General features: G+C 38.3%; 5 protein-coding genes and 1 pseudogene across 9 annotated transcripts; 3 read left to right on the top strand and 3 right to left on the bottom strand.

The window, feature by feature from the left end:
* Nucleotides 1-531: 531 nt before the first annotated feature.
* Nucleotides 532-8,075, top strand: PUM2 (pumilio 2). The gene is made up of 9 exons (XM_007016292.3): nucleotides 532-1,861; nucleotides 3,017-4,572; nucleotides 4,641-4,782; nucleotides 4,874-4,981; nucleotides 5,439-5,651; nucleotides 5,753-5,863; nucleotides 6,121-6,315; nucleotides 6,797-6,971; nucleotides 7,587-8,075. The coding sequence occupies exons 1-9, from the start codon at nucleotides 1,196-1,198 to the stop codon at nucleotides 7,622-7,624; spliced, it is 3,204 nt and encodes a 1,067-aa protein (XP_007016354.2). The 5' UTR covers nucleotides 532-1,195; the 3' UTR covers nucleotides 7,625-8,075.
* A 931-nt stretch (nucleotides 8,076-9,006) lies between these two features.
* LOC18590648 (uncharacterized) lies at nucleotides 9,007-9,958 on the bottom strand. Its single transcript, XM_007016291.3, has 2 exons — nucleotides 9,492-9,958; nucleotides 9,007-9,367 (listed from the first exon to the last, which is right to left on the bottom strand). Exons 1-2 carry the CDS (start codon nucleotides 9,840-9,842, stop codon nucleotides 9,200-9,202), a joined length of 519 nt encoding a protein of 172 aa, XP_007016353.3. The 5' UTR covers nucleotides 9,843-9,958; the 3' UTR covers nucleotides 9,007-9,199.
* Nucleotides 9,959-11,483: 1,525 nt separating this feature from the next.
* BOA (Homeodomain-like superfamily protein) lies at nucleotides 11,484-15,175 on the top strand. Of its 4 annotated transcripts, none has more exons than XM_007016290.3 (2): nucleotides 11,484-13,098; nucleotides 14,181-15,175. In XM_007016290.3, exon 1 carries the CDS (start codon nucleotides 11,989-11,991, stop codon nucleotides 13,078-13,080), a length of 1,092 nt encoding a protein of 363 aa, XP_007016352.3. In that variant the 5' UTR covers nucleotides 11,484-11,988; the 3' UTR covers nucleotides 13,081-13,098; nucleotides 14,181-15,175. The 4 variants fall into 4 exon arrangements, 3 of the variants coding, with proteins under 3 accessions (XP_007016352.3, XP_017982689.2, XP_017982688.2); XM_018127200.2 differs by having other exon boundaries at nucleotides 14,104-15,175; XR_016028396.1 differs by having other exon boundaries at nucleotides 11,485-13,712; nucleotides 14,177-15,175.
* Nucleotides 15,176-15,319: 144 nt separating this feature from the next.
* Nucleotides 15,320-17,657, bottom strand: LOC18590646 (Tetratricopeptide repeat (TPR)-like superfamily protein). The gene has a single exon (XM_018127198.2). The coding sequence runs from the start codon at nucleotides 17,581-17,583 to the stop codon at nucleotides 16,000-16,002; it is 1,584 nt and encodes a 527-aa protein (XP_017982687.2). The 5' UTR covers nucleotides 17,584-17,657; the 3' UTR covers nucleotides 15,320-15,999.
* Nucleotides 17,658-17,889: 232 nt separating this feature from the next.
* LOC18590645 (pentatricopeptide repeat-containing protein At2g03880, mitochondrial pseudogene) lies at nucleotides 17,890-20,356 on the bottom strand (annotated as a pseudogene).
* Nucleotides 20,356-23,627, top strand: LOC18590644 (Chaperone DnaJ-domain superfamily protein). Of its 2 annotated transcripts, XM_007016285.3 has the most exons (5): nucleotides 20,356-20,838; nucleotides 21,888-22,053; nucleotides 22,557-22,589; nucleotides 22,739-22,833; nucleotides 22,989-23,627. In XM_007016285.3, exons 1-5 carry the CDS (start codon nucleotides 20,485-20,487, stop codon nucleotides 23,196-23,198), a joined length of 858 nt encoding a protein of 285 aa, XP_007016347.2. In that variant the 5' UTR covers nucleotides 20,356-20,484; the 3' UTR covers nucleotides 23,199-23,627. The 2 variants fall into 2 exon arrangements, with proteins under 2 accessions (XP_007016347.2, XP_007016348.2); XM_007016286.3 differs by lacking the exon at nucleotides 22,557-22,589 and having other exon boundaries at nucleotides 20,357-20,838.
* The last annotated feature ends 138 nt before the right edge of the window (nucleotides 23,628-23,765 follow it).

Raw genomic sequence — 23,765 nt, 5'->3', positions numbered from 1 at the left:
AAGCTCTCTCTCCTGGTAAGTTTTTTCTGCTAATTTTTCAAAGTATGATTTTGTCAATTGAAATGGACTTGAAAGAGTTGAAAGTCAATCAAAGGGGAATGGGGGAATGGAGTTGGAACAAACAAAAAGAGAAGAAGTGGAACTGAACTCTGAAGAAGTGGTTGAACTAGAAAGATTTCCTTAAGTAGGCAAGAATTGGTAGAAGATCCAGGGGCAAGGCCCAGGGTGGGGGGTCAAAAATCTAATGAGACCAAAAGGGTAGTTCAGATATTTAACTAGATTTACTACCCGTACTTGGGGCGTTTTACAGAGGGAAAGCCTTAAGGCAGCAGCGAATCTAATGTGACGACGTGTCAGTCACAGATTCCTGTTTCTGGAACACGAGGTGAACAAACATCATTATCTTTTGCCAAAACAAATTTTATTTTCTTTTCAGTACATCAGTCGGTTATCACTTGGTCAATTACCCCTGATTTTTAGGAAATAAATTCAATAATCTCATTAATTCCCCACAAAAATAAAATTAAAAAAAAGAAAACCCAAAGCAAAAGAAAACCCAAAGCAAAAGAAAAATGAAAAAAAAAAGATTTTTTTTAACTCACTCACTGTATTTAATCCCAGCCTCCCTGAATTGTAACAAAACCCTAAAAGGGTTCTTGTAAGAAAAAATCGCCGCCGGATTTGATCTCAGCCGTCAACTCTCTCTCTATATATCGCTAAACTTCTTTTCACTCTCTTCTTTGATCTCAGCTTCAAAAATTAAAGTTTTCTCCTTTCCGAGCTATTCTTTCTTAATTTTTAGCTCTATTTTTTTATTTTGTTTTTGTTGCTGGTTTTACTTGGAAAACATGGTGCTCTTTTCTGGTTTTTGTTGGCTAATTTTATGATATCAAAATTTGAAGAATATATCAATTTGGGTATCGTTTTATTTTGTTTTCTTAGTTTTGATAAGCTTGGGGAGATGGGTTTTTGCTGTTTATGAGCTCAGGGTGATTAAAGTTTTGATCTTTGACTCATTTGGTAGCTTAAAGTTAGCATCTTGAAGTTTGTGAATATGTTTTTTAGGTGTATTAGTGTAGAAAAGTTTTGGTTTTTTTGGCGTTAGTTTTGGGTTTAGAGTCTTATTATTGGTTTTGGTTAGTGATCATTTTTGGGAGTTTTGATAGAGGGTAATGATCAATTAGGGTTTTAAAGAATGCTATCTGAATTGGGTAGGAGACCAATGATAGGAAGTAGTGAAGGATCATTTGGGGATGATTTGGAGAAGGAGATAGGGTTATTGCTTCGTGAGCAGCGTAGTAGGCAAGACGCCGATGATCTCGAACGGGAGCTAAACTTGTATAGAAGTGGCTCTGCACCTCCTACCGTGGAGGGTTCACTGAGTGCTGTTGGCGGGTTGTTTGGGGGTGGAGCTGCTGCTGCTGCTACCGGTGCTGGTGGCGGTAGTGGGGCTATCGCCTTTTCAGCTTTTGCTGGAGCTAAAAATGGAAATGGGTTTGCATCTGAGGAAGAGCTTAGGTCTGATCCAGCTTATCATTCTTACTATTACTCGAATGTGAATCTCAACCCGAGGCTCCCACCTCCTTTGCTTTCCAAGGAGGATTGGAAGTTTGCACAGAGGTTGAAGGGAGGGGGTTCAGTGATAGGTGGGATTGGAGATAGGAGGAAAGCGAATAGGGCTGATAATGGTGGCAGTAGGTCATTGTTTTCGATGCCACCAGGGTTTGATTCCAGGAAACAAGAGAACGAAGTAGAGGCAGAGCAAGTGCATAGCTCAGCGGACTGGGGTGGTGATGGACTGATTGGTTTGTCTGGTATAGGACTTGGGAGCAAACAGAAAAGCCTCGCTGAAATTTTTCAGGTGATCACCAACTGTACTTTAACGTTTGGTCATCAATTCCACTTGTTCTGAGGTTTTTGATTTTGTACAGTATCTGCCACTTGTTGCTTGGTGATAACAGTTTGCTTATCCAAGGATTCTCGCAATATGGATTATTTGTAGAGGCTTTTATCTCATCATTATATGTTTTGACATGTAGCATGTTGCATATCCTTTGGTACATGCGGTCATTGGATTGATATTCTACTTAGTGACGCTTGTCTTGGAGAGTTACAAATGCAGTTTTCTGGCTTGTCTTTGGCGTGTAATAAATGGCATATGCTCAAAGAAAATTCTGTTACTGGTAAAAAATCTAGCAGTTTGCCACATGTCTCTGAGTCAGACAGTTTGTAGCCTTACTACCATTTCACTAATTTTAAATGCTGTTGAAATTTAGGTTGTTTATTTTTTTGATAACTGATATGCCCATTTAAGCGATTGTGGGCTTGATTAATTTCATTGGAAATGTGATTTGGTTGTAATTGACTTCAAGGCATGTTTAATTAATGATAGTTTGTCTTCTGCTTGAACAAGAATAGAGAAGGAAAGTAATCAGTCAGTCAAGCCAATTCTATAAGCATGTAAATTGGGTCGCAGAAACCATAATAACTGCATCCCTTTTACTTTTGTGTACTCTCTAAGGCCTGCAACAGAGGCAGTTGCGTTCTCATTAGCATGCCTTCTTTACACATGTTTAAATTTCAATTGTTTAGGCTTTATAGTACTCAATGTGACTGCTCTTATAGTTTCATGGGTCATTTCTTTGGAAGCCTATGGTTAGCTTTCATCTTTTAGTTGTCTCGAGATTGCACTTTGTGTCTACTCACAAAATGATTATATGTATGACCGATACAATTAATTACCATTCTTGTGATTCCCAAGGTATTGATAGTACTATGTGTAAAGCTTATTGGGCCTATTTGTGATGAATTTGTGTTCTGCTTCATAAATAGCTAGGCTGTTTACAGTATATCATAGATTTCAAAATTCTTTCTCATTTAAATTTTCATATTTTTGCTCTTTCCTTAACTTTCTATGTAACCATCACACTTAGTTATTCTTGTTCATATATCAAAAACTTCTAGAACTTGGCCCTTTTTTTTTGTTGCAGTTATTTAATATTTAGTATTTTTGCAGGATGACTTGGGACACTCCGCTCCTGTCACAAGGATTCCATCTCGTCCTGCTAGTCGTAATGCTTTTGATGAGAACTTTGAGAATGTAGGTTCTGCTGAATCTGAGCTGGCTCATTTGCGCCGTGAACTGACTTCTGGAGATACTTTACGGTCAAGTGCGAGTGGTCAAGGCTCGTCTGCAGTCCATTCCATTGGGCCACCTTCTTCATACTCTTATGCTGCTGCTGTAGGTGCTTCCTTGTCTAGAAGTACCACTCCTGATCCCCAACTTGTAGCTAGAGCTCCTAGTCCTTGCCTGACACCAATTGGAGGAGGCAGAGTTGGTAACTCAGAGAAAAGAAGCATAAATAATCCAAGCACCTTTGGTGGTGTCACATCTGGTGTCAATGAGTCTGCAGATCTGGTAGCAGCTTTATCAGGCATGAGCCTGTCATCAAATGGTATCATAGATGAAGATAATCAGTTACCCTCACAAATTGAACAAGATGTTGAAAATCACCAGAATTATTTGTTTGGTCTGCAAGATGGTCAGAATCATATCAAGCAGCAGGCATACTTGAAGAAATCTGAATCTGGCCATTTACATATGCCTTCAGCTAAGAGTAATGGGGGCAGATCAGACCTGAAAAACCCATCCTTGCTTGCTGATAGGCAAGCTGAACTCCAGAAATCTGCTGTCCCCTCTAACAATTCATATATGAAAGGATCACCTACTTCCACTCTCAATGGCGGAGGCAGCTTACCTGCTCAGTATCAGCATGGTGATGGTATGAATTCATCATTTCCAAACTATGGGTTAAGTGGTTACTCTTTAAACCCTGCTGTGGCCTCTATGATGGCTAGCCAACTTGGAACTGGTAATCTGCCACCATTGTTTGAAAATGTTGCTGCTGCATCACCTATGGCAGTCCCTGGAATGGACTCTAGAGTGCTTGGAGGAGGTTTGGGTTCTGGACAGAACATTTCAAATGCTGCATCTGAGTCCCATAATCTTGGTAGAGTTGGAAGCCAAATAGCTGGGAATGCTCTGCAGGCACCTTTTGTTGATCCTATGTATCTTCAGTATCTGAGGACATCTGATTATGCTGCAGCACAGCTTGCAGCTCTTAATGATCCCTCTATGGATAGGAACTTCCTAGGTAATTCATACATGAACTTGCTTGAGCTTCAAAAAGCTTATCTTGGAGCTCTGCTATCACCTCAGAAATCTCAATATGGTGTTCCATTGGGTGCTAAATCTGGTAGTTCTAATCTTCATGGTTTTTATGGAAATCCCACCTTTGGTGCTGGTATGTCATATCCTGGAAGCCCCTTAGCAAGTCCTGTTATTCCAAACTCACCAGTTGGACCCGGAAGTCCTATCAGACACACTGACCTGAATATGCGTTTTCCTTCTGGGATGAGGAATCTAGCTGGGGGTGTCATCGGACCCTGGCATTTGGATGCAGGATGTAACATGGATGAAAGCTTTGCCTCCTCGCTACTTGAAGAGTTTAAGAGCAATAAAACAAAGTGCTTTGAACTTTCAGAAATTGCTGGTCATGTTGTTGAGTTCAGGTATGCTCTTGTCTTAAAATCATGTTTTATTTATTCACACAGTCATCCTAATATTTTTTTTTGACCAGTGCGGATCAGTATGGCAGCCGATTTATACAGCAAAAACTTGAAACGGCTACAACTGAAGAGAAAAATATGGTTTACGAGGAAATCATGCCTCAAGCTCTTGCTTTGATGACTGATGTGTTTGGTAATTATGTCATTCAAAAGGTATCTGCTGCTTAATCTGTTGCATATCTGCTTAGTTGTATATTTTTATGGTTTATTATATTTACCAAATAAAATCTATATCTGTGTACAGTTTTTTGAGCATGGACTTCCAGCTCAGAGAAGAGAGCTCGCTGGCAAGCTTTTTGGTCATGTTCTAACACTTAGTCTTCAAATGTATGGTTGTCGAGTGATCCAAAAGGTATTGGTATATGGTTGCAATTCTGCTAGACTTTAGTTCTTGTTCTTCTTCCATTCCATTTACTCATAATCATCAAGTTGCATGTTGAACAACTTCTCCTGTTGATTCTTTTCATTCATCATACTGTTCCTCATAATTATTCTGCAGTTTCTTGACAATTATGAGTTTCTCTCTAAATGAGATCAGCACAATGATTGATAATTTGAAAATTTCTGTGGTTGGATTTTACTTTCCATTTCATTTAAAATCCATATAAGTCTGTGTTTATGTTTAATTGTTAATATGTGCTATGGTAAGCTTCAATCAATGTAATAGAGCTTAATTTTGTCATTTCCGTATCTTGCTTTATATAGATATCGTAAAAGTGCTCATGCTAATTGATCAGATTCTGAATGGTTACACGAAGAATACTGCCCAGCATTCTGATAATTATGTATGCTTTGTTTAACATTTTAAGGCCATAGAAGTTGTTGATCTGGATCAGAAGATTAAAATGGTTCAAGAGCTTGATGGTAGTGTCATGCGCTGTGTACGAGATCAGAATGGCAACCATGTCATCCAGAAGTGTATTGAATGTGTTCCTGAGGAAAACATCCAATTTATAGTTACAACATTTTTTGACCAAGTTGTGACCCTTTCCACTCATCCATATGGGTGCCGAGTGATACAGGTTTAGAACTTGTTTTTTTGCTTAACTTTTGAACTTTTGAAACTGTTCTATGCTAAGAATGAGCTATGTGTGGTCTGTATTAATATTTTTTAACACTGCAGAGAATACTGGAGCACTGCAAGGACCCAAAAACACAGAGTAAAGTCATGGATGAGATTTTAGGATCTGTTAGCATGTTGGCCCAAGACCAGTATGGCAATTATGTTGTCCAGGTTGTCTCTCTTTGCTGGAAGCTTATAGTTTGTATGGCATAGGATTTGTTGGGGCAGAAGTAATCAACCAAATCTGCTTGAGAGTCTTTTCTCTTTTGCCTTTATTTTCTATTAATATGCTGTCCAAAATTTTTTGGCATTTATTGTTTATTTTTCGCAGTGTATCTTTAAAATGTGTTTATTTTTGTCATTAGTTAAATGTCTCAATAGTATTTCTTTTTCGAAGCATTAACTGATCTCTTTCATTCACTTAACAGCATGTACTGGAGCATGGAAAGCCTCATGAGCGCTCAATTATAATTAAAGAGTTAGCTGGAAAGATAGTCCAGATGAGTCAGCAGAAGTTTGCCTCTAATGTTGTTGAGAAGTGCTTAACTTTTGGTGGTCCTTCTGAACGTCAATTGTTGGTGAATGAAATGCTTGGTTCTACCGATGAGAATGAGCCTCTTCAGGTTTGTCCATTTTTTATTCTGAGTCTTTTAACTTTGAATAGAAATACTTTCTGCTTTTAATTCCTTGTCTTTGAAAGAAAATGTCCAAATAACTTCACTGGTTTGTAAATCATTGAAGAAGAGCCATGAACCATGACTGCCTTTATTTGTGCTTGGTTTGGCCGAGTATGGTGATCTTCCTTGTTGGCGAGAATGATACTTTTATTCATATTTGTAATCTGGGTGTGTATGTTGCAAGGTATCAACTTTCATGTATAGCGAGGAATGCTGCTGCTATAGCTGAAAGAAACTCTAAAATTCTGCATATTACACTGATGTCTCAGGATGTTATGACGTAAAGAATATGTCTAGAATATTCTTTTTAAAATTGATTGCATGGTGTTCAGGATTTAGCTCTCTGTTTAATTGTCTCTAGAATTAGTCTCTGTAGAATTTCATATCATCCATGTCATTTCTACTGACAGCTGTTTGTCCACCACAGGCAATGATGAAAGATCAGTTTGCGAACTACGTTGTACAGAAAGTACTAGAGACTTGTGATGACCAGCAACGTGAGCTGATCCTTTCTCGAATTAAGGTCCATTTAAATGCATTGAAGAAGTACACTTATGGAAAGCATATTGTTGCACGTGTAGAGAAACTTGTTGCTGCTGGGGGTACTGATTCTTCCTTGTCATCAATGGTTGCTTATTAGTTTATATATATATATATGTCCATGTATTATGTAAATGAGTTTCTTAGTATAGCATTCACTACTACATTAGTAATTGGTTCACTTATCTAGGCAAGGTTTTTGTAGTTTCCCTGAATTTTGTTTCTACATTTGATTGTGTGATTTTTAGAAAGTGAACTAACTGGCTCATAACCACGTATCTATTGATATAATGATACCTGCTGATAAAAAAATTGATGAAACTAGATATCCTGAAACTCTGACAAGTAATTATTGACAGAGTTAAATTTTAATTGCTTATAATGTTTTTTGCTCAAACATTCAGTTTTGTATTTAGAAACCCTTTCATGGACATTTGATACTCTGGGAATGTGCTGTTAATTAGTCGTAATTATCATGAAACCTTAGGGTTTGAGCTGAGGAGGCACATGGCTCTGTTGAAGTCATGGAATGCATATGGCTCCCCTATTAGTGGATGTTGAACTATAGTACCAAAATTAACCATTCTTTTTTATTGATTTAAATTTGATCCCTGTTATCATCTTACAGCTGCTGTATGTTGCAACCCTCTTTAACATGTGATTTGCATTCTTTTCAGAAAGGAGAATTGCTGCTCAGTCTCCACACCCTGCTTAATTGGTGTAGGAAAGAATGTGTTTGTACAGCTAACAGAAGCTCTGTGGGCTTCCCCTCTTCCTTTCATCCCCGTATCTAGAGCCTATGGTTCTACCTATCTTTTTAGACAGGTAAGAGCTGAATGGAAATAAAGTTGTTGCTTGTACTGGAAACTGTACATTGTGTAGCTTAAGGTTTATACATAGAATCGAGCAAAGCTGAGGTTCAGCTGTTGAATACAACTGATGCCCCTGCAGAGGAGATAAATGATTATACAAGTTTTTAAGGGTGTAAAAATTTAAAATGGTGAGGTAGTTTATATGATAAGGCGACTGTACAAAATGTTGGCATGTGGAGAGCTGTTGATGTTTAGGTGAGGCCATAGTTTTTCCCCCTCGATGTATGCTTAATGACGGCATTTTTCCTCTTTTTCTTTTCCACCCTAAATGCGTAATTTTCGTTTTGCTATCAACCTGTTTATGTTTATAATACTTGTTGGTTTATTTGATGCCTTCTTTCCAAATGATCAAAGATGACAAAGGTCAGGACCCCCTTTATCATGTACGTGATAAAGATGGTTAAATTTTGTGTTTAGCCTTAAAAGTATTATGTAATTTAAGAAATTTTAACCGTCTTCATTCATTGTTTTTGAAACCATGAAGTAGAAAGTAACATTTGGATATAAAATCAAAAGATCTTTAGAGGAAAATTTTTTTAAAATTTGTGCTTTTGTGAATTGCACAAAGAATATTCTACCAGGTATAGGTTGGTCACTTGGTCCTGTTTTTCTTGCATGTTTCTTGGAAATATGAAGTTCCCACTGAAGTACTACTATCATTGAGGGTCCACCCTGGACAATTTTGTCATGTTTAAACACAGAAGTGGTAGCGGTAAAAGCATTGGACGTTGGTGGAAAAGACCATAGGGATGCATTAAGCAATGACATGACCACTATTGATGACTATAGACTGAGGATGAAGGGGCAACGACATCAGTTTGCTTCTGTACCGTAGAGAAGCTGCTGCCATTGCTTCTACAAGTTGTTTACTGATGGATTGTTGGCAAAAAATATTGGCCTTTGAAGCAAACTGCAATATCCGGTAGTATGCAAAACAATGTGAAAATATTTCAAGCTCAAGAAAGAAGATTGATCATAGTGGAATTGGGGCGCTAGTAGTTGTCTGGTTCCGGAAATGCTTAAGGAGACTACCCACATGACGAGAACATACAATCAGCTTTTGTGTGGTTCAGCGTTCGACTGCCAATGGGAAGTCATTTGAGGTTTTCCTGATAATTTCAAAAAAAAAGCGAGACTCTAAAAAGGAATTAAGAAATCATTTGGGAATGTTAAGATTAGATCTGTCATTCCCCGATGCTTATATAATATAAATCCTTCAATAGAATTACCTCAGAAAGCTGTGGAGGCTACAATTTTTAGATTGGAAACCAGAGTCATTACGTTTACAAGCAGTGGACAACGTTTTCAGTTGATTACGTGACAAGAAAATCTTTTGCCTCAACAAAGTCTTCCATGAAATAAAAGAAAAGTTTTGAAGTCACAAAGAAAATGAAAAGCTTGCAAGAAAAATCTGCGCTCTAAATATCATCATCATCATCTTCATCAATCTTCTGACCAAATCCCCTTGGCCTAGCGCTGGCTCTCACCTTCTTCTTCTTTCCATTCTTCTCCTTGGCAGCCTCTTCTTTTTCAAACTTGTCTCTCTCCCTCTTTCCCAAGAAATCTTGCACTGCTATGTATATAACCTGGAACCCAATTCAAAAGCACTCCAATTCAGCAACAACCCACGGTTCAAAATCAAAACTTCATGTGAATTTAGGAATAAAAAAAAGGGAGAAAAGCAGCAATTATTTGAGAAAGTGAAGTTACCCCAATAGTGAGAATAGTTAGAGCAACAAAGGCAACAAAGAGAAGAGCTTGAATAACAGTTGCCACGCCCTCATCACCCGTAGTGGACACTATCTGCTGGGAATTGTCAAGTGGGGTGGCATCGGAAGGCAGAACCTCTTCAGGAGTAGCAAAAGTTATCCAAAGTGTGTCGCTCTTTTTCTGATGATTTCTCCCAACCGGATCCTGAAAATGGATGGCATACCTTGATGAGAAAGTTGTTGATAAGGTGAGATGAGAAGCCAACAGTCGAGACGAATGATGAGATCTTGGCTTGAAAATGGAAGTGAAAGGTGGTGGCCTAGGTAGAGACATAGGTGCGGTGATGGCCATAGTTCATGAGCAACTAGTTAACAGCCCAGCCACCAGTCTCTTCTGCCAAGCTCGCTGTCTGCCTTCGTGGCAGAAGCTGCCACAGCGTTACAGATAAATGGCAGTGTTGTAGTTATGGTCCAAGAGAGAAATTTCTTACATAACCTTGGCTCACCATGTTCCTTGATTTTTGGGCTGTGCTTAATTGGGCAGCAGAGTTCAAGACTGGTCCGCAGTTGGATCCTAACAAGTAACAAGCCCACTTGGACTTTCTTTTGGGTATCCATCCATTTTTTCAACTAAGTTAGTTGACACATTTTGATATAAGGTGATATTTGATACTTTACAATATAATATGATTATAAATAATGTAATTACAAGTAATGTGATTGTAGAGAAAATAATATTACAGTATTTGATATGTAAGCAAAATAATGATTAAAATACAGGAAAAAAAACATTGCATCGTTTGATTTATAAGTATTTTGTTGAGGATGTAATGTTAATTTTTAAAATTACCTCTATTTATTAAATACAAGTTTAATATACTTATATTTTTTATTGTTAATTTTTATGTAATATCATCTCTTAAATATTTTTTTAATGTCATATATGTTATTTTTATTTCTTATAATAATATTATTTATTATATATTTTATTTTAATATCTTTTACCTATATTATATCAATTTTAATTTCTTATATTTTATTTTATTTTAATTTTTTATTTTTATATTATATATTTTATTTTAATATATTTTTTTTAAATTATAATGTTACATAATATTTTTAATAAGATAATAAAGTTGAAGGGTAAAAGTGTCTTTAAGAATATTATAGAGTGCAATGTAATGTGATTGTATTAGTTTTAGACTATAATCACATAACATCATTTGACTGTAACGTGATTGCATTGCAATTTTATATTGCAGTGATCTGTTGCAAAATAAACACTATAATATAATTTAATTGGATATATTGTAGAGAATATACTCTCACTTCTCTCGTACCAAACGTTACCTAAGTCTTGATGGTACCTAACTAAAAACTATTTATGGTATTTGATCACAAGTAGCCTTACAATTTTATTTCAACATGACCTAATCTTTGATTAAATAGTATGGTATCTCCAATCGATTTCAAGATATTAATTGTCATCACTTATAGTTTAGGTTCGAAAATGAATAGATATAAATAATGACGGTGGACGTATTTATCTAATAAAAAATGATTAATTTTTTTTTTAATTTATTATTTTTTCTTGGAATTCTTTAGCAATTCCTTGGAAATAATGTAAGATAACATGTAGTAAGCATCCACTTTTGGCACGGAGTACCCTAGTCGTCAGATTTAGCTCTTTTTGGGTCAATTTTATATTCTTACATAACATAAACAACTATTGGTCTGAAAGTGGATAAGCCAAGGCTTTGCTCATCCGCATCTCATCTTATTGTAAACCTTGTTATACTCAAATCCATCCTAAGATCGTCCACCCATTCATCGTGCGCAGTTTTCCATCTAACGGTTGAGACGTTCCACGCTGTCAGTCCTAAATTTGTCCACGTCTCTCCTTCCAGCTGTTCACCAACATCCTCTTCTCCCATTGGTCGGTCCGCTTTGAAAAAGACGGGCAAGGGCAAAACCGTCCAGAAAAATTCTAGCCACCACATTCCCCGAAACACCCTCAAAAGTGCACCTACTTTGCTTACTTGGCCGCCTATCTTCCAATCCGAGCACGGGCGTTTCCGTAATAAAATCCCCCCACCACCGACGATCCAGCACGACCGGTTCCATCCGTACGACCCACGAATGGATTACGTGGCAAAATGTAATTGGAGAAGCCCTGATTTTGATGTTAAGGAAGGAGAGAGATATTTAGCGGATCAAAAATATCTGGCTAAGTCGTCCACGTTGGCAGTACCGCTAGACCGATCTGGAATCAGATATTGCACTTTTTTTTTTCTCTTCCTTTTCCTTTCTTTTTCCCTTAAAAAAGCGAATTTCATTTTTTCTTTCCTCCCAAACAGCCCCCCGATTTTCACGCAAATATCTGAAAAATCTCTTCAATTTTTACTCCTTCTTCCCGGTCCAAACAACACGGTCCGAAAAACCATAATAAGAATTTCAAGAAAATCTCTAATTTGAGGGCCGGAAAAGGAGAAATTTATATGGGGGAAGAAGTGAATATGAGTGAATACGAAGCTAATGGCGGAGAGGATGAAGAGGTCACCGCCGCTGCAGCCACCGCAACCGCCACAGCTGCCGTCGTTGACGACGACGACGACGATGACGAAAGAGTTCTCGAATGGGAGATGGGATTACCTAACACCGATGATTTAACTCCGTTATCACAATCCTTAATCCCACCGGAACTCGCCTCCGCTTTCAGCATCTCGCCGGAGCCTCGTCGGACCACTCTCGACGTCAACCGCGCTTCCCACAGTACCCTCTCCTCTCTCCGTTCCACCGGGTCCCACTCCTCCACTACCAATAACAACAATAATAATAATAATAATAATAATAACAATTTTCGTTCTTTCAATGACCCGATGGTAGTTGAACCGGTGGGGGACGGGTCGGGTTCGGGATCCGGATCAGACCCGAAGAAGATGAGGAAGATGGATATTGCAGAGGAAGCGGATTCAGCGGTTAGGACGACGGAGAATTCGGAGGATCCGTCGGCGAGGACGTTGAAACGACCGCGTTTAGTGTGGACGCCGCAACTGCATAAGAGATTCGTTGATGTGGTGGCCCATTTGGGGATCAAAAACGCGGTTCCCAAAACGATCATGCAGTTAATGAACGTCGAAGGCTTGACCCGCGAGAACGTCGCCAGTCATTTGCAAAAATATCGGCTTTACTTGAAAAGAATGCAAGGGTTAAGCAACGAAGGCCCATCGTCTTCCGATCAGCTGTTTGCATCAACGCCGGTGCCGCAGAGTCTTCATGAGGGTGGAAGCGGCGGCGGCGGCGGCGGAAGTGGTGGTGGTGGTAGTGCGAATGGGAATGGGCATATGGGGATGGCTATACCGATGCCTTATGGGGCACCAATGATGCCAATGCCGATGCCGATGTATGGACATGTGGGGATGCATCAAGCAGGGTATCATCATCACCATCAGCAACAGCATCATCATCAAAATGGGTATGAAGCGAATCCGTATGGGATTATCCAGCGGAGTGATTGCTCTGGTGGGAATAAATATGGTTCTGTAGTGTCGTATCCCCATCATATGGCTCCCAATGATAAGTTAAATTAGTTGTATTTTTGTACGAAGGTCAGTTCTTTTCTTTCTTTTACCATTCTTATAATATGAATTTTTAGCTTCATTGATTGGTTGACTGGTAGATGTATATGGGTTTTGTTGAAAAGTCTGAATTTTTATTTTCAAAGTAACTTCCTTTTGCTGAAAATTGAATTTTAGAAAGCGTTAATTTGCTTGAAAATTACGGTTTTTTGAAGTTAAAAGTAATTTCGAGATGTACAGTGCTATATAAACTGTTGGTTCTGGAACTTGCTTGGAGTTTTGAATGGAATGGAAAGCGATTTAGTTTAGATTGTTTTGTTGTTATGGGGAATGGATGTGACGACATGGTTTAAACAGGATTAAGAGGCAATAATTTTGTATTCATACTCATCTACAAGAAAAGGAATCCTTTTTGGCTTTGAGGTTCCTGTATTAGTTTTACTTGATTATGATTGATGCCTTTTCTGCATACAGAGTCACTCTATGATTTAGTATCTAGTTGATTGTCTAGACTGTGACTTAGTTCACAAGATGAATAGACGCATTTCTAGGCAGTTTACCCTCTCTTCTTCTGTTTATGGGAGCTCGTACATGCCTCGGCGCTATCTTTGAGCTATTGGCTTCTAACTTTATGCAGCTCTGCGGTAGTGCTTAATTTTTTTTTTAGCTGTTGTTTCTATGTGTATTTATATTTTTATATGTTCTTTTGAACAGAACTGTCTGCTTCATTTACCTTTTGCATCGCAAAATTTATCCTATTTCCATTTTCCTTTTCTTTTCTCCCCATTCCTTGCATTCACGGTAGTAGTTGATGTAGCTAGACTGGTTCAATGACCTTAGTTTAAGTGGTTTTGTTTCAGGTTGCTCTTGATTAGTTAGTGATAAAACATAGTTTTGCCTGTTTTTCAGAAAGACCGTTGCTTAATTTGATGTTTCTCATGTTTGCTGCTTGTTGATTTCTTTCTCGTGTTTTTGAAATTTCAAATTAAATCGTTGCGTTACAAATTCATCATGGATCATTAATTTCTGTTGTAGATTGAGAAATTTTGAGCAACTTGGTGTTCACTTGACTCTCTGAAATGGCTGTGTTCTCATGGTTTCTTGACAGACAGATGGATTCCAATCCTGATGAAGCATTTGGAGATATTTGAGTGGAGTTTTCAAGCTATGAATGAGACTTGAATTTGAACCTGGCAAAGAGATAAAATCTCTCAGTGAATTGCTTCCTTGATTTACTTGATGGCAGACAGAAGTTCTCTGCATATATTACATCTTCTACCTAGCTTATTACCTGATAGCAGCATGGACGTACCCCGGCTGTTTACTCAGCCTCTACCTTAACTAGAGCAAGTCGGAAAACTACATTCTTACCTTGGCCATTAACCTGTGTATTATCGAATATATTAAACTTTCTTTTTGGCCAAGAAACAAAAAGCCAATAAAAAAGCTAAGCAAAAGTCCATCACCCATCTTGCTTGTTATTGGATCAATGACTTTATGAACTTTTGGCCTCTTTATTTATTGAAAACTTTTCATCCTTTTTCCCTTTGGCTTGAAGTAATTAGCAGCCAATCCTGCAATTTCTCTACATCCTCAAATTATACAAATTCCAAAACAAACTTTATTTTGCTTGTTTGATTATTTTCTTTCAGTATTTTAAGTGAGTGAGTGCTCGTAATTATGAATGCATACAAAACTATGAGTTGGGTTGGGCGTGGGACACATTGATTGATTTGGCCAAGTTTACTATTTGTCAGAACTTCTATTTTGGAGCAATTCTCTTCTGTTTCTGGCAGGAGCTTGTTTGTCACTAGTTCTGCAACTTGTTGCCAATCAAGGATAACAAAGAAGCACATGCTGATACCCGAGAATTGACCTTTCGGCAAGGGCAATGGTTGTTCCAACATGTCACTACCCAAATATTGGCAAATTTTTGGGTTATTAGGGAAGAAATTATCAAATCAATATCGGATTCTTTATTCTATTGTTTTATATACTTTTGCAGGTTTGAGATTTTAAAGTACTTTATTCCTTTGTATGGGCATCTTTGTACTTAACCAGATATTTGGAAGATTATTGAACGTCAGCATAGTTAACCCAACAACAAGGAATTATGGGGAATTTTGTTTCTGGCCTCACATTGTGCTGGTTGTAGTCTTTCAAAGCAAACCAAAAAGAATGAAAATTTGACTGGAAAAGAGAACAAATGGAAAAAAAAAAAAAAAAGAAAGAAAGAAAGAAAAGGTGCATGTAAAGGTGAATGTTTGAGGGTCTGGATTCGTTTTGAAGCTCAAGCAATTTCATGTGGAATGTAAATGTCGACATGACAGAGGAGCTAACAATATCTCCATTTGAAATCAAAACTATATAGCAGGCTACCACCAGTTCGAATATTCTTGGTCTTTTCTTTTTATCTTTTCTACTGGTGCCTCTCTGAAAAGTTCCACCGGAATGCCTTCGCAGCCGCCTCTGAACAACATTCCTGCGCTGCAGTCCAACCGTTTCAAGCCTTTTTACATGGTCCCCTCAAGAAGGATTCATTAACCCGAATAACTTTATGCCCCATCTTTTTGTCTTTTTGGATCTGAGCATCCCCAAACTTCATCCACAACTTCTTAGCTTGTGGAAGTTTTGAGTTCTTTCAACTAAATGTAGCGGATGGATGCAATATGTACAAGGCAGTTTGAACTTTTCCAGCAGAAAAGAAAGATACTCTAGGGAAAGCAGTAGAAGCCTTACCTTAGGGCTCTGCTATAGCTTCCAATCATCCTTTCATGAGAATGCAAGGCATGAAGGAGCTGTAATCCCGAAGCCAAACCATTGATGAGGGAACTGCACAAGTGAGCTTGAGAAAATCATAATATAAAGCACGAGGAATATCAATCATCCTCGGGGACAATACGTGACGTTTTAAGAAATCATGCTTAAGCATTAGGAACCTTCTAACCAACTGCATCCCAGAAATTTTCTCAGCTTCCTTTTCTTTATCACCTTCTTTAACCTTAAAACATTTCCCCAACTGCCAACATCAGCATATAAATTTGCCAACAGCAAATTGTTTCCTGTGCTACCAGGCTCGAGCTCTCGCAAATGTTTAGCTGCTAGCTCAGCAAGATGAATATTCCCATGGGTCCTACATGCTCCTAATAGTGCCCCCCATACAAATAAATCTGGTTCTATAGGCATGGTCTTAATAACATCATAAGCCTCATTAACTTTTCCTGCTCGACCAAAAAGATCTACTAGGCAAGCATAATGCTCTGATCTTGGGGTAATCTTGTACTTCTCGAGCATCAAGTTGAATAAACTCTGTCCAAGCTCAACCAATCCAGCATGACTACAAGCAGTGAGGACTGCTGTGAAAGTCAAGTGATCTGGCTTCTTCCCCTCCTCCTCCATCTGTCTGAAAAGGTCAATTGCTTCCTCACAGAATCCATGATTTGCATACCCAAAGATCATTGAATTCCAAGTAACAGTGTTCCTTTCAGACATTTTATAAAACAAAGTTCTTGCTTCAGATATAAAGCCACACTTAGCATACATATCAACAAGAGCACTCTTCACATAAATATCATTTTCAGCGCCAATCACCAACGCATATCCATGGACCTCCTTCCCAAGCTTCAAATTCACTGCACTCATGCAAGCAGGCAAAAGACTACTAATTGTGGCTGAACTTGGATAGAGCCCTTGCTTAATCATCTTCTTAAAACTACCAAAAGCCTCATCATATCGAAAATTCTGCACAAGCCCCGATATGACAGAAGTCCAGGATACCACATCAGTCTCAATCCCATAAGCCAACATCAATTCAAGAACTTTAGACACCATCCAATGTTCATCCTTCTTTGAAAAACCAGCTATCAAAGTGTTCCAAGTAACCACATCAGGCCTCATTCCCATCAATTTCATCTCCAATACCAAACGTAACCCTTCTTCTACAAGCCCCTTTTGAGCATATCCTGAAACAACAGCATTCAAAGCTACCAAATCTTTCTCAAACATCCCATCAAACACTTTTTTCGCCTTTTCAACTTGCCCACATTTCGAGTACATAAAAATAAGAGAACTAGTAACAAAAGCATCAGTTTCAAAGGATTTCTTGAGGCACGAGCAATGTATTTTCTCTCCTGTTTCTTGATCCAAAACGTGCCCACAAGCCTTCAAAATCCTGGGGATAACATATATGTTAACTCCCAAACCTTCTGCTTGCATTTCAGAGAAAACATTTATTGCCTCCTGATAATACCCACGTTGACAACATGCCCCTATGATGGAAGTCCAACGACTGACATTTGTTTTGGGAATTTTATCGAACAGTGTACGAGCATCTGATATTTGGCCACACTCAGTGTAAAAAGCTTTGAACTTGGAGGCTAAATCAGTCAAACGAGCCAACCCATTGATGATCAGGTGCGCGTGGAGTAGTCTTCCCGATTTCAGCGCTCGATCACGAGCGTAGATTTCTAAAAGATTGGCGTAGGCATCAGTAAATGAGGGAGATAAACGGTGCATGATGGTGATTTTTGTTTTGTGGGTCCCCAAGAAATGCTTTGCCGTTGATAACCTTTAAAGGCGGGAAAAGGGCAGATGCGTTTCAGTTATAAGTTATAACATTATAACTTGTAAATATATAGTTTCAGTAGGGGCCCACTTGGGTAGTATCTGAAAAGAACATATAACATTTATAACCTCACAATGTTAGACATTGATCATGCTTACTTTGACACTAAAAGGGACCCATAGTGGGGTTTGCAAAATCTGATTGTTATGAGCCGTTTGATCGTGATAATAGCACTTTGACTTCGATGAACTGATGTAGGAGCAGGGAATGAAGCTTATGTATTGTTCATGTTCTCCAAAGCATTACATTACCAATAATCTCGACAGGAGCAGCAACCTTTGTTGAAGTGATGAAACCTATAATTATCACTTAACACTATAACTCGTTCTGTAATCATCGATGCAAACTTCATAAACATATGACAATCAGTGCAAACTCTGAGGTTCTTGAAAACTCTGACCGGCTTTCCCGCTGGCAAGCTTATTAGGCCGAAGCAAACTGCAAGTTTCTCACTGTGGTATAGGCAAGAATCTTCCTCTGGATACAAGGGATTTGCATTTGTGGATGCATTGTCTTTTATTTGTATCATTACTTGGTTCAACTTATTGTATATTTTTGCAGATTCGGGGTGTGTTCTATCGAGAGAAAAGAATTTGTGTATCTTGTTTTTTACTTCTATCCAACTACATCCTGGTTCCTTTGTAACCTCCTTTAGTTTCATCAGCTTTCTCTGGTTTTCTGCATCGACCAATTGCCTTGCTTCGGCATACATATTTGAGAGGGTAACATAAACTGTTGCAGCATTCTGGTCCAAAGCTAGTATGTGCTTTGCAACAAATTCTGCCATTTGGAGATTGTTGTGGCACCGGCAAGCTGCAAGTAGAGGTGTCCATATTGAAGCTGTAGGTTTGATGGGCAAGTTGTTTATGAAATCAAGTGCCTTTTCCAGTTGTCCAGATCTTCCTAGTAAGTCCACCATGCAACTATAATGTGCTTCTTCTGGTAAGATACCAAATTCTCTTACCATTGATTGAAATATTTCTTGGCCATCTTGGATTTTGCCAGAGTGGCTATATGCAGAAAGAACAGCGAGGAAAGTGGAACCTGTTGGTCTAAATCCTTTGTCAATCATCCCCCTAAACAGTGATATAGCCCTTCTTGGATTGCTGTTCTGCGAATACGCTTTGATGACTGAGTTCCATGATATGACATCTGGTACTGAAATCTGACTGAAAACCCGCTCTGCATCTTCTACGCTCCCACATTTAGTATAAGCTTCTATCAATGAGCTTCCCACATGCATGTTTGTGTCAAAGTTAGCTTTCACTACCCGAGCATGTATCTGCTGGCAACTTGTGAATGATGGTAAGGAAGCACAAGCTTTCAGAATGATGGAAAAGGTAAACTCATCACATGCAGTATCTTTTCTTACCATTTCACTAAAAGCATCCAAAGCGTCATGGGCTTTCTCATTGTGAACTAGACCCTTGGTTAGGGCATTCCATGATACTTTAGAGGCCAAAGTTCCCATTCCCTTGAAATGCTTTTCTGCATCATCCATTTGTCCAAGCTCAGAGTACATATCTATAATTGCAGTCCCAACAAATTCACCCAAAGCCATCCCCCTTTTAATAACTAAAGCATGAAGCAAACGACCATTATCAAGATTCTTCACACTTCTACAAGATGCAAGAGCAATTGTAAATGTGTACTCATTTGGTTCAATCCCATTCTCTCTCATCAAGCAGAACAGCATCATAGCTTTCTCAAAATCCTCATGCTTATATAATCCATTAATAATTGCAGTCCATGAAATGAGGTTCCTTTGTGGAAGACGGTTAAACAGTGATTCAGCTTCCTCCATTGCCCCACACTTGCTATACATTGTCAAAAGCACATTACTCACAGCTGTTTCTGATAAATGTTGCATCTTCACAACTTGGGCATGAAGCTGTTTTCCTTCTTCAATAACTGAAAGGGTTCCACAAATTGATAGCATGGTCGAGTATGTATAAGGATTAGGCTTGTTACCGAAGCTATCAAACTTCATGAAGAAACTAAAAGCTTCATCAAACAATCCACAACTAGCGTAACCAGAAATCAAACAATTACATGAAGCAACATCTAAGCGAGGCATCTGATTAAATAGCACAACCGCACTATCCATATCTCCACATTTAGCATACATATCAATAAGGCTAGTACCCACAAACTCATCCTCATCAAGTCCAATCTTTGCAATCAAAGCATGGTAACTTCTTCCAAGTTCAAAACATCCTTCAGCAACACAAAATTTTAAAACACTAATCAAATGACTACTGTCTAACACATTTCTTTGTAAATCACCTTTTTCTCCCATTCCAGTTTCATGATAGTGTGTTGACACGCTAATTCTTTTAGGCATTTGTGCAAATACCAAACATTCATTCTTGACCAAAGTTTGTTCACTTGACACAGATGTTACTGGAAAACTACATATTTGGAGCACGGTTTGATCTTTCACAGACCAAGGAAAGGACGAAGGGAAGCTCTTGTTTACATACATCTTAGAAACTGAAGTCATGGCCGGTATTTTTGGTGTCTAGTAAGTAGTATATACAAGAACCGAACTTTCTTTTTAAGACAAAAAAATATGGATAAATGGGGTATTTTGGTATTTTGGTTTGTATTTGTTGCTGTCTAAGGTGACAACCTCTTTGAACCGTTGATATAGTTATCATCACAAGCCAAGGCCCACCTTCACACCACCCACAACTTCTGCTGCAACCCAATTTCAAAGCCAAAGCGAGAGTTTTTGCATCCAAAATCCAACTTTTATGAATATTAGAGATACCATAGAAGAGGGTTAATTCATGAATACGCATGGATTGGTTCGTTCTTTAACACCAGATCCCCTTCTCTTTATACCTCACTTTTCTGCAAGATCGTTCCTTGTTCTTCAAAAGCAAGCAAATTTGGCAATACCCAGTTTCAGATATTGCCAAAGAGGTCGCTTTGGCTTTGGCTTTGCTCCAAGAGGACCAAGACCATTTGCACCATCTCTTGTCAGGTATCACCGAAAAAGAAATGGTTGTACCCTTTTGAGAGCGAGTTGGAGAGAGTCTCCTTATGAAGTTTTGGGTGTTTCTCCTTCTGCAACTCCAAATGAAATTAAAAGGGCTTATAGGAAACTTGCTTTGAAGTATCACCCTGATGTCAACAAAGAGGTAATTCGGTGACTAGACATTAAAAGTTTCATCATCCTCTGTTTTGGCTTCGTTTTTGTTCATTTCTATATTAGAAATAAGTTTTGGAGGGTCATATAGTTTTCAACAATAGAATGAAGGGCTATTACGTATTATTATTGAATTTTAGACTGATCGGATTTGTTATTATTCTTGTTTTGTGCACTGAGTTCCAATTAGCAAATGGTTTTTAATGAGTTTTAACTTTGCAATAATCGGGTGAAGGGCTTGGTCTTGTTCTGACTTGCACGCACTCGTGAACAGTGCATGTCCTGGCTAGTGTTAGCTGGTGGAGAGGGAGGGATGAAAGGAATTTTGGAGCGGAAGGTGTATTGAGTTATTTACTTGTCTGAATAAGTCATTGGAGTTTTAGGCTGGTTCTGTAATGCTTAGACTCTTAGATATGTCTTGAGTGCAAAAATCGGATCTTCTGCCATCTTATGATTGCTATCCTCTCTTCTTGTTTTGGTGTAAAAGATCTCCTAAAATTAAAAAATAACGTCATCAATTTGATAGGTAGCAACTCTTCATGTCCCGTATTATGTTTCTCAAGCTTCAATATTCTCATCTCAGTTAGTTAATACTTTTCTTAACAAATCAGATGCATTGCTATTGTTCACATGTTGTTGTAATTTAGAACACATGAAATCAGCAAATGAGGCGTTCCAGTGCAGGGTTTTAGGTTTAACACATAAAACAATGGCTGTCTCCAGGAAAGAGTAAATCCTGAGCTTTGAGAAGATATTGGCTTTGTCAGACATCATCTCTCTTGATTAAGGCTTTTTAAGTGCTTGAGAGCAATGTGGCAAGTGTTTTGCTACTTGTTTTCATAGTTTGAGTTTAAGAAAATGCAGAGCATGTGCACTTTGTTTACTCTATGACAGTGTCAAGTTGGGTTGCTTATGCTTTTCCATCATTCTCCCTTCATAGTTGGATTGCCGCATCTGCTCCTTTTCTTGTTTGCCTTTCTAATCTTTAGTGCTTTCATTTTATGTTTGTGGCTTTGTATATTAAGTAATTCTCGTATACAGGCAAATGCACAGGAGAAATTTATGAGGATTAAGCATGCATACAATACCTTGCTGAACTCCGAATCTAGGAGAAGATACAACCCTGACCGCACATCTGATTTTTCATACTCTGGAACTCAACGAGGACAGAGCACAAATGCCCAAGAAGAAGAATTCTATGGATTTGGTAACAGCCTCAAAGCCTACCAAAAGCAAATTAATTATTTTTGGCCATAAAGAGTTGTATTCATTTTGTAAATGTCCAGTGTTTACGCATCGCTGCTTCTCTTAGAGCCACTGAAGTGTTTGTATTTCGTTAGAAAAGGTTTTCCATTTCTTTTAGTTAAAAGATCACCCGAAAATGGTGGGGGTTTGGCCAAAGGTTGACTTGGAACAATCTATCAGGAGTCAAGGTTTTTTTCCCCCTGACAATCCCTGTGCCTGATCTACTATAGCAATATGTTCTTGGTTGTTTGACAGATGTTTGTGGTCCATGCCATGCAATGTTGCATTATTATAATTGCACATCTCATCCTTTCAACTCTTTTAAACTGTCTCTTCCTACCATCTCTCTTTGGGCAAACAATCTAACTACCACATAAGGATACTTAAAAGTTATATGTTTTCTTATAATTTTGTAGGAGGTAGGTTTATTTTTGTTATTCTTATACTTAACACTTTATGCTGCAGGTAATTTTTTGAGGGATGCTCAAATTTCGCTAGGTAGATTTGTACTCTCTATTGAGATTATAAGGACGATAAGATAAACTTGCATCATTTCAAAATCTTGTCTAGCATCTGTTGTCTTTTTCCTCTAAATGGCAAGTAAATCCCAGTTCTCTTTATAGCTCATGTCTTGATTTGTGTTGCAGAGGACTTCTTTAAAGACCTTCAAGAAGAATTTCGGAATTGGGAAGCAAGTGTGTCTTCACAAGAAAAGCCAAAAAGCTTGTGGGAGGAATTAGCAGTATGATGTTATTGTCTTTGCTAGTTCCAATATCTTTGAAGTGCATAATCACACTGATTCAAACTGTGCATAATAAATCATGTGGATTACCAATCCATACTAATGATATCCTCTTATTAATACCAATTCATGCTAGTTGAATTCTCTCTTGGCAGGCCATAGGAGAGGAATTTGTGGAATTTCTGGAGAAAGAGCTCAACATAACTGATGAAGAAGTTGAAGCTAACAACAGAGATGACTATAGTAATTCTGAGAAAACAGGAAGCAGTTTTCAAAATGAAGCCAAAAAGGGTAGCAACATTGAGGAGAACATTGATGAGATAGAAGCTACTCTTGCGAAGTTGAAAAAGGAACTAGGTTTATAGCAAGGAAGTGCAACTTTGTATTGCCCTGAGCAGGCCGAGCTTACCATGCAGGGAAGTGAATTATGGTGAATATAATGTAGCATCTCATGTTAACATATCCGAAGTTCAAATGTAAGATCCATCTACACCAATTTAGAAGCTCAGAGAAGGGGGAAGGTACTTCCCGATCATAGTCACAACTGAAAGATTGCTATTTGCCAATTGCAGTTATTGTAAAATAGGCCTTTTCTCTGACTTTTACCTTTCCCTTTTTCTTTCATTCCATTAATTCGTAGCAGCTAGTGGCATAGTGGTTGACCCTTGTATACCTGGCTTTGTACCTCGCCACAAGTTAAGTGGTAATTATTTGTAATTTGAAAGCAAAGGCATTTTTTTATTGATTAATAATTCTGAAAGGAAGGCCTTTGGAGTTGCCTCGATTCTCTTCCATATTCTTTCTCTGTTTGCTATTCAATCAGTAACTGCCGTTGTTTAATTGCTGCAAAAACCTTCAACGCCAGAGCAGGACAAATACTACCATGTTTAATTCAAGTGCCAAGAAGATCTACTAAGCAAAAGGGGCTTTGA

The sequence above is a fragment of the Theobroma cacao genome, chromosome 9 (assembly GCF_053813885.1).
Source record: "Theobroma cacao isolate CCN51 chromosome 9, ASM5381388v1, whole genome shotgun sequence".
NCBI lineage: Eukaryota > Viridiplantae > Streptophyta > Magnoliopsida > Malvales > Malvaceae > Theobroma > Theobroma cacao.
Note: the sequence above shows the minus strand (reverse complement) of the source record. Positions and strands in the feature narration are given on the sequence as shown.

Coding starts and splice junctions, on each gene's coding strand:
- PUM2 (XM_007016292.3), top strand. CDS start 1,196: ATGCTATCTGAATTGGGTAGGAGACCAATGATAGGAAGTAGTGAAGGA. Junction 4,982..5,438: donor GTTGTCGAGTGATCCAAAAG/GTATTGGTATAT, acceptor TAACATTTTAAG/GCCATAGAAGTTGTTGATCT. Junction 5,864..6,120: donor ATGGCAATTATGTTGTCCAG/GTTGTCTCTCTT, acceptor TTCACTTAACAG/CATGTACTGGAGCATGGAAA.
- LOC18590648 (XM_007016291.3), bottom strand. CDS start 9,842: ATGGCCATCACCGCACCTATGTCTCTACCTAGGCCACCACCTTTCACT. Junction 9,368..9,491: donor TAACTATTCTCACTATTGGG/GTAACTTCACTT, acceptor ATTGGGTTCCAG/GTTATATACATAGCAGTGCA.
- BOA (XM_007016290.3), top strand. CDS start 11,989: ATGGGGGAAGAAGTGAATATGAGTGAATACGAAGCTAATGGCGGAGAG.
- LOC18590646 (XM_018127198.2), bottom strand. CDS start 17,583: ATGCACCGTTTATCTCCCTCATTTACTGATGCCTACGCCAATCTTTTA.
- LOC18590644 (XM_007016285.3), top strand. CDS start 20,485: ATGAATACGCATGGATTGGTTCGTTCTTTAACACCAGATCCCCTTCTC. Junction 22,054..22,556: donor AGAAGAATTCTATGGATTTG/GTAACAGCCTCA, acceptor TTTATGCTGCAG/GTAATTTTTTGAGGGATGCT. Junction 22,590..22,738: donor GGATGCTCAAATTTCGCTAG/GTAGATTTGTAC, acceptor TTTGTGTTGCAG/AGGACTTCTTTAAAGACCTT.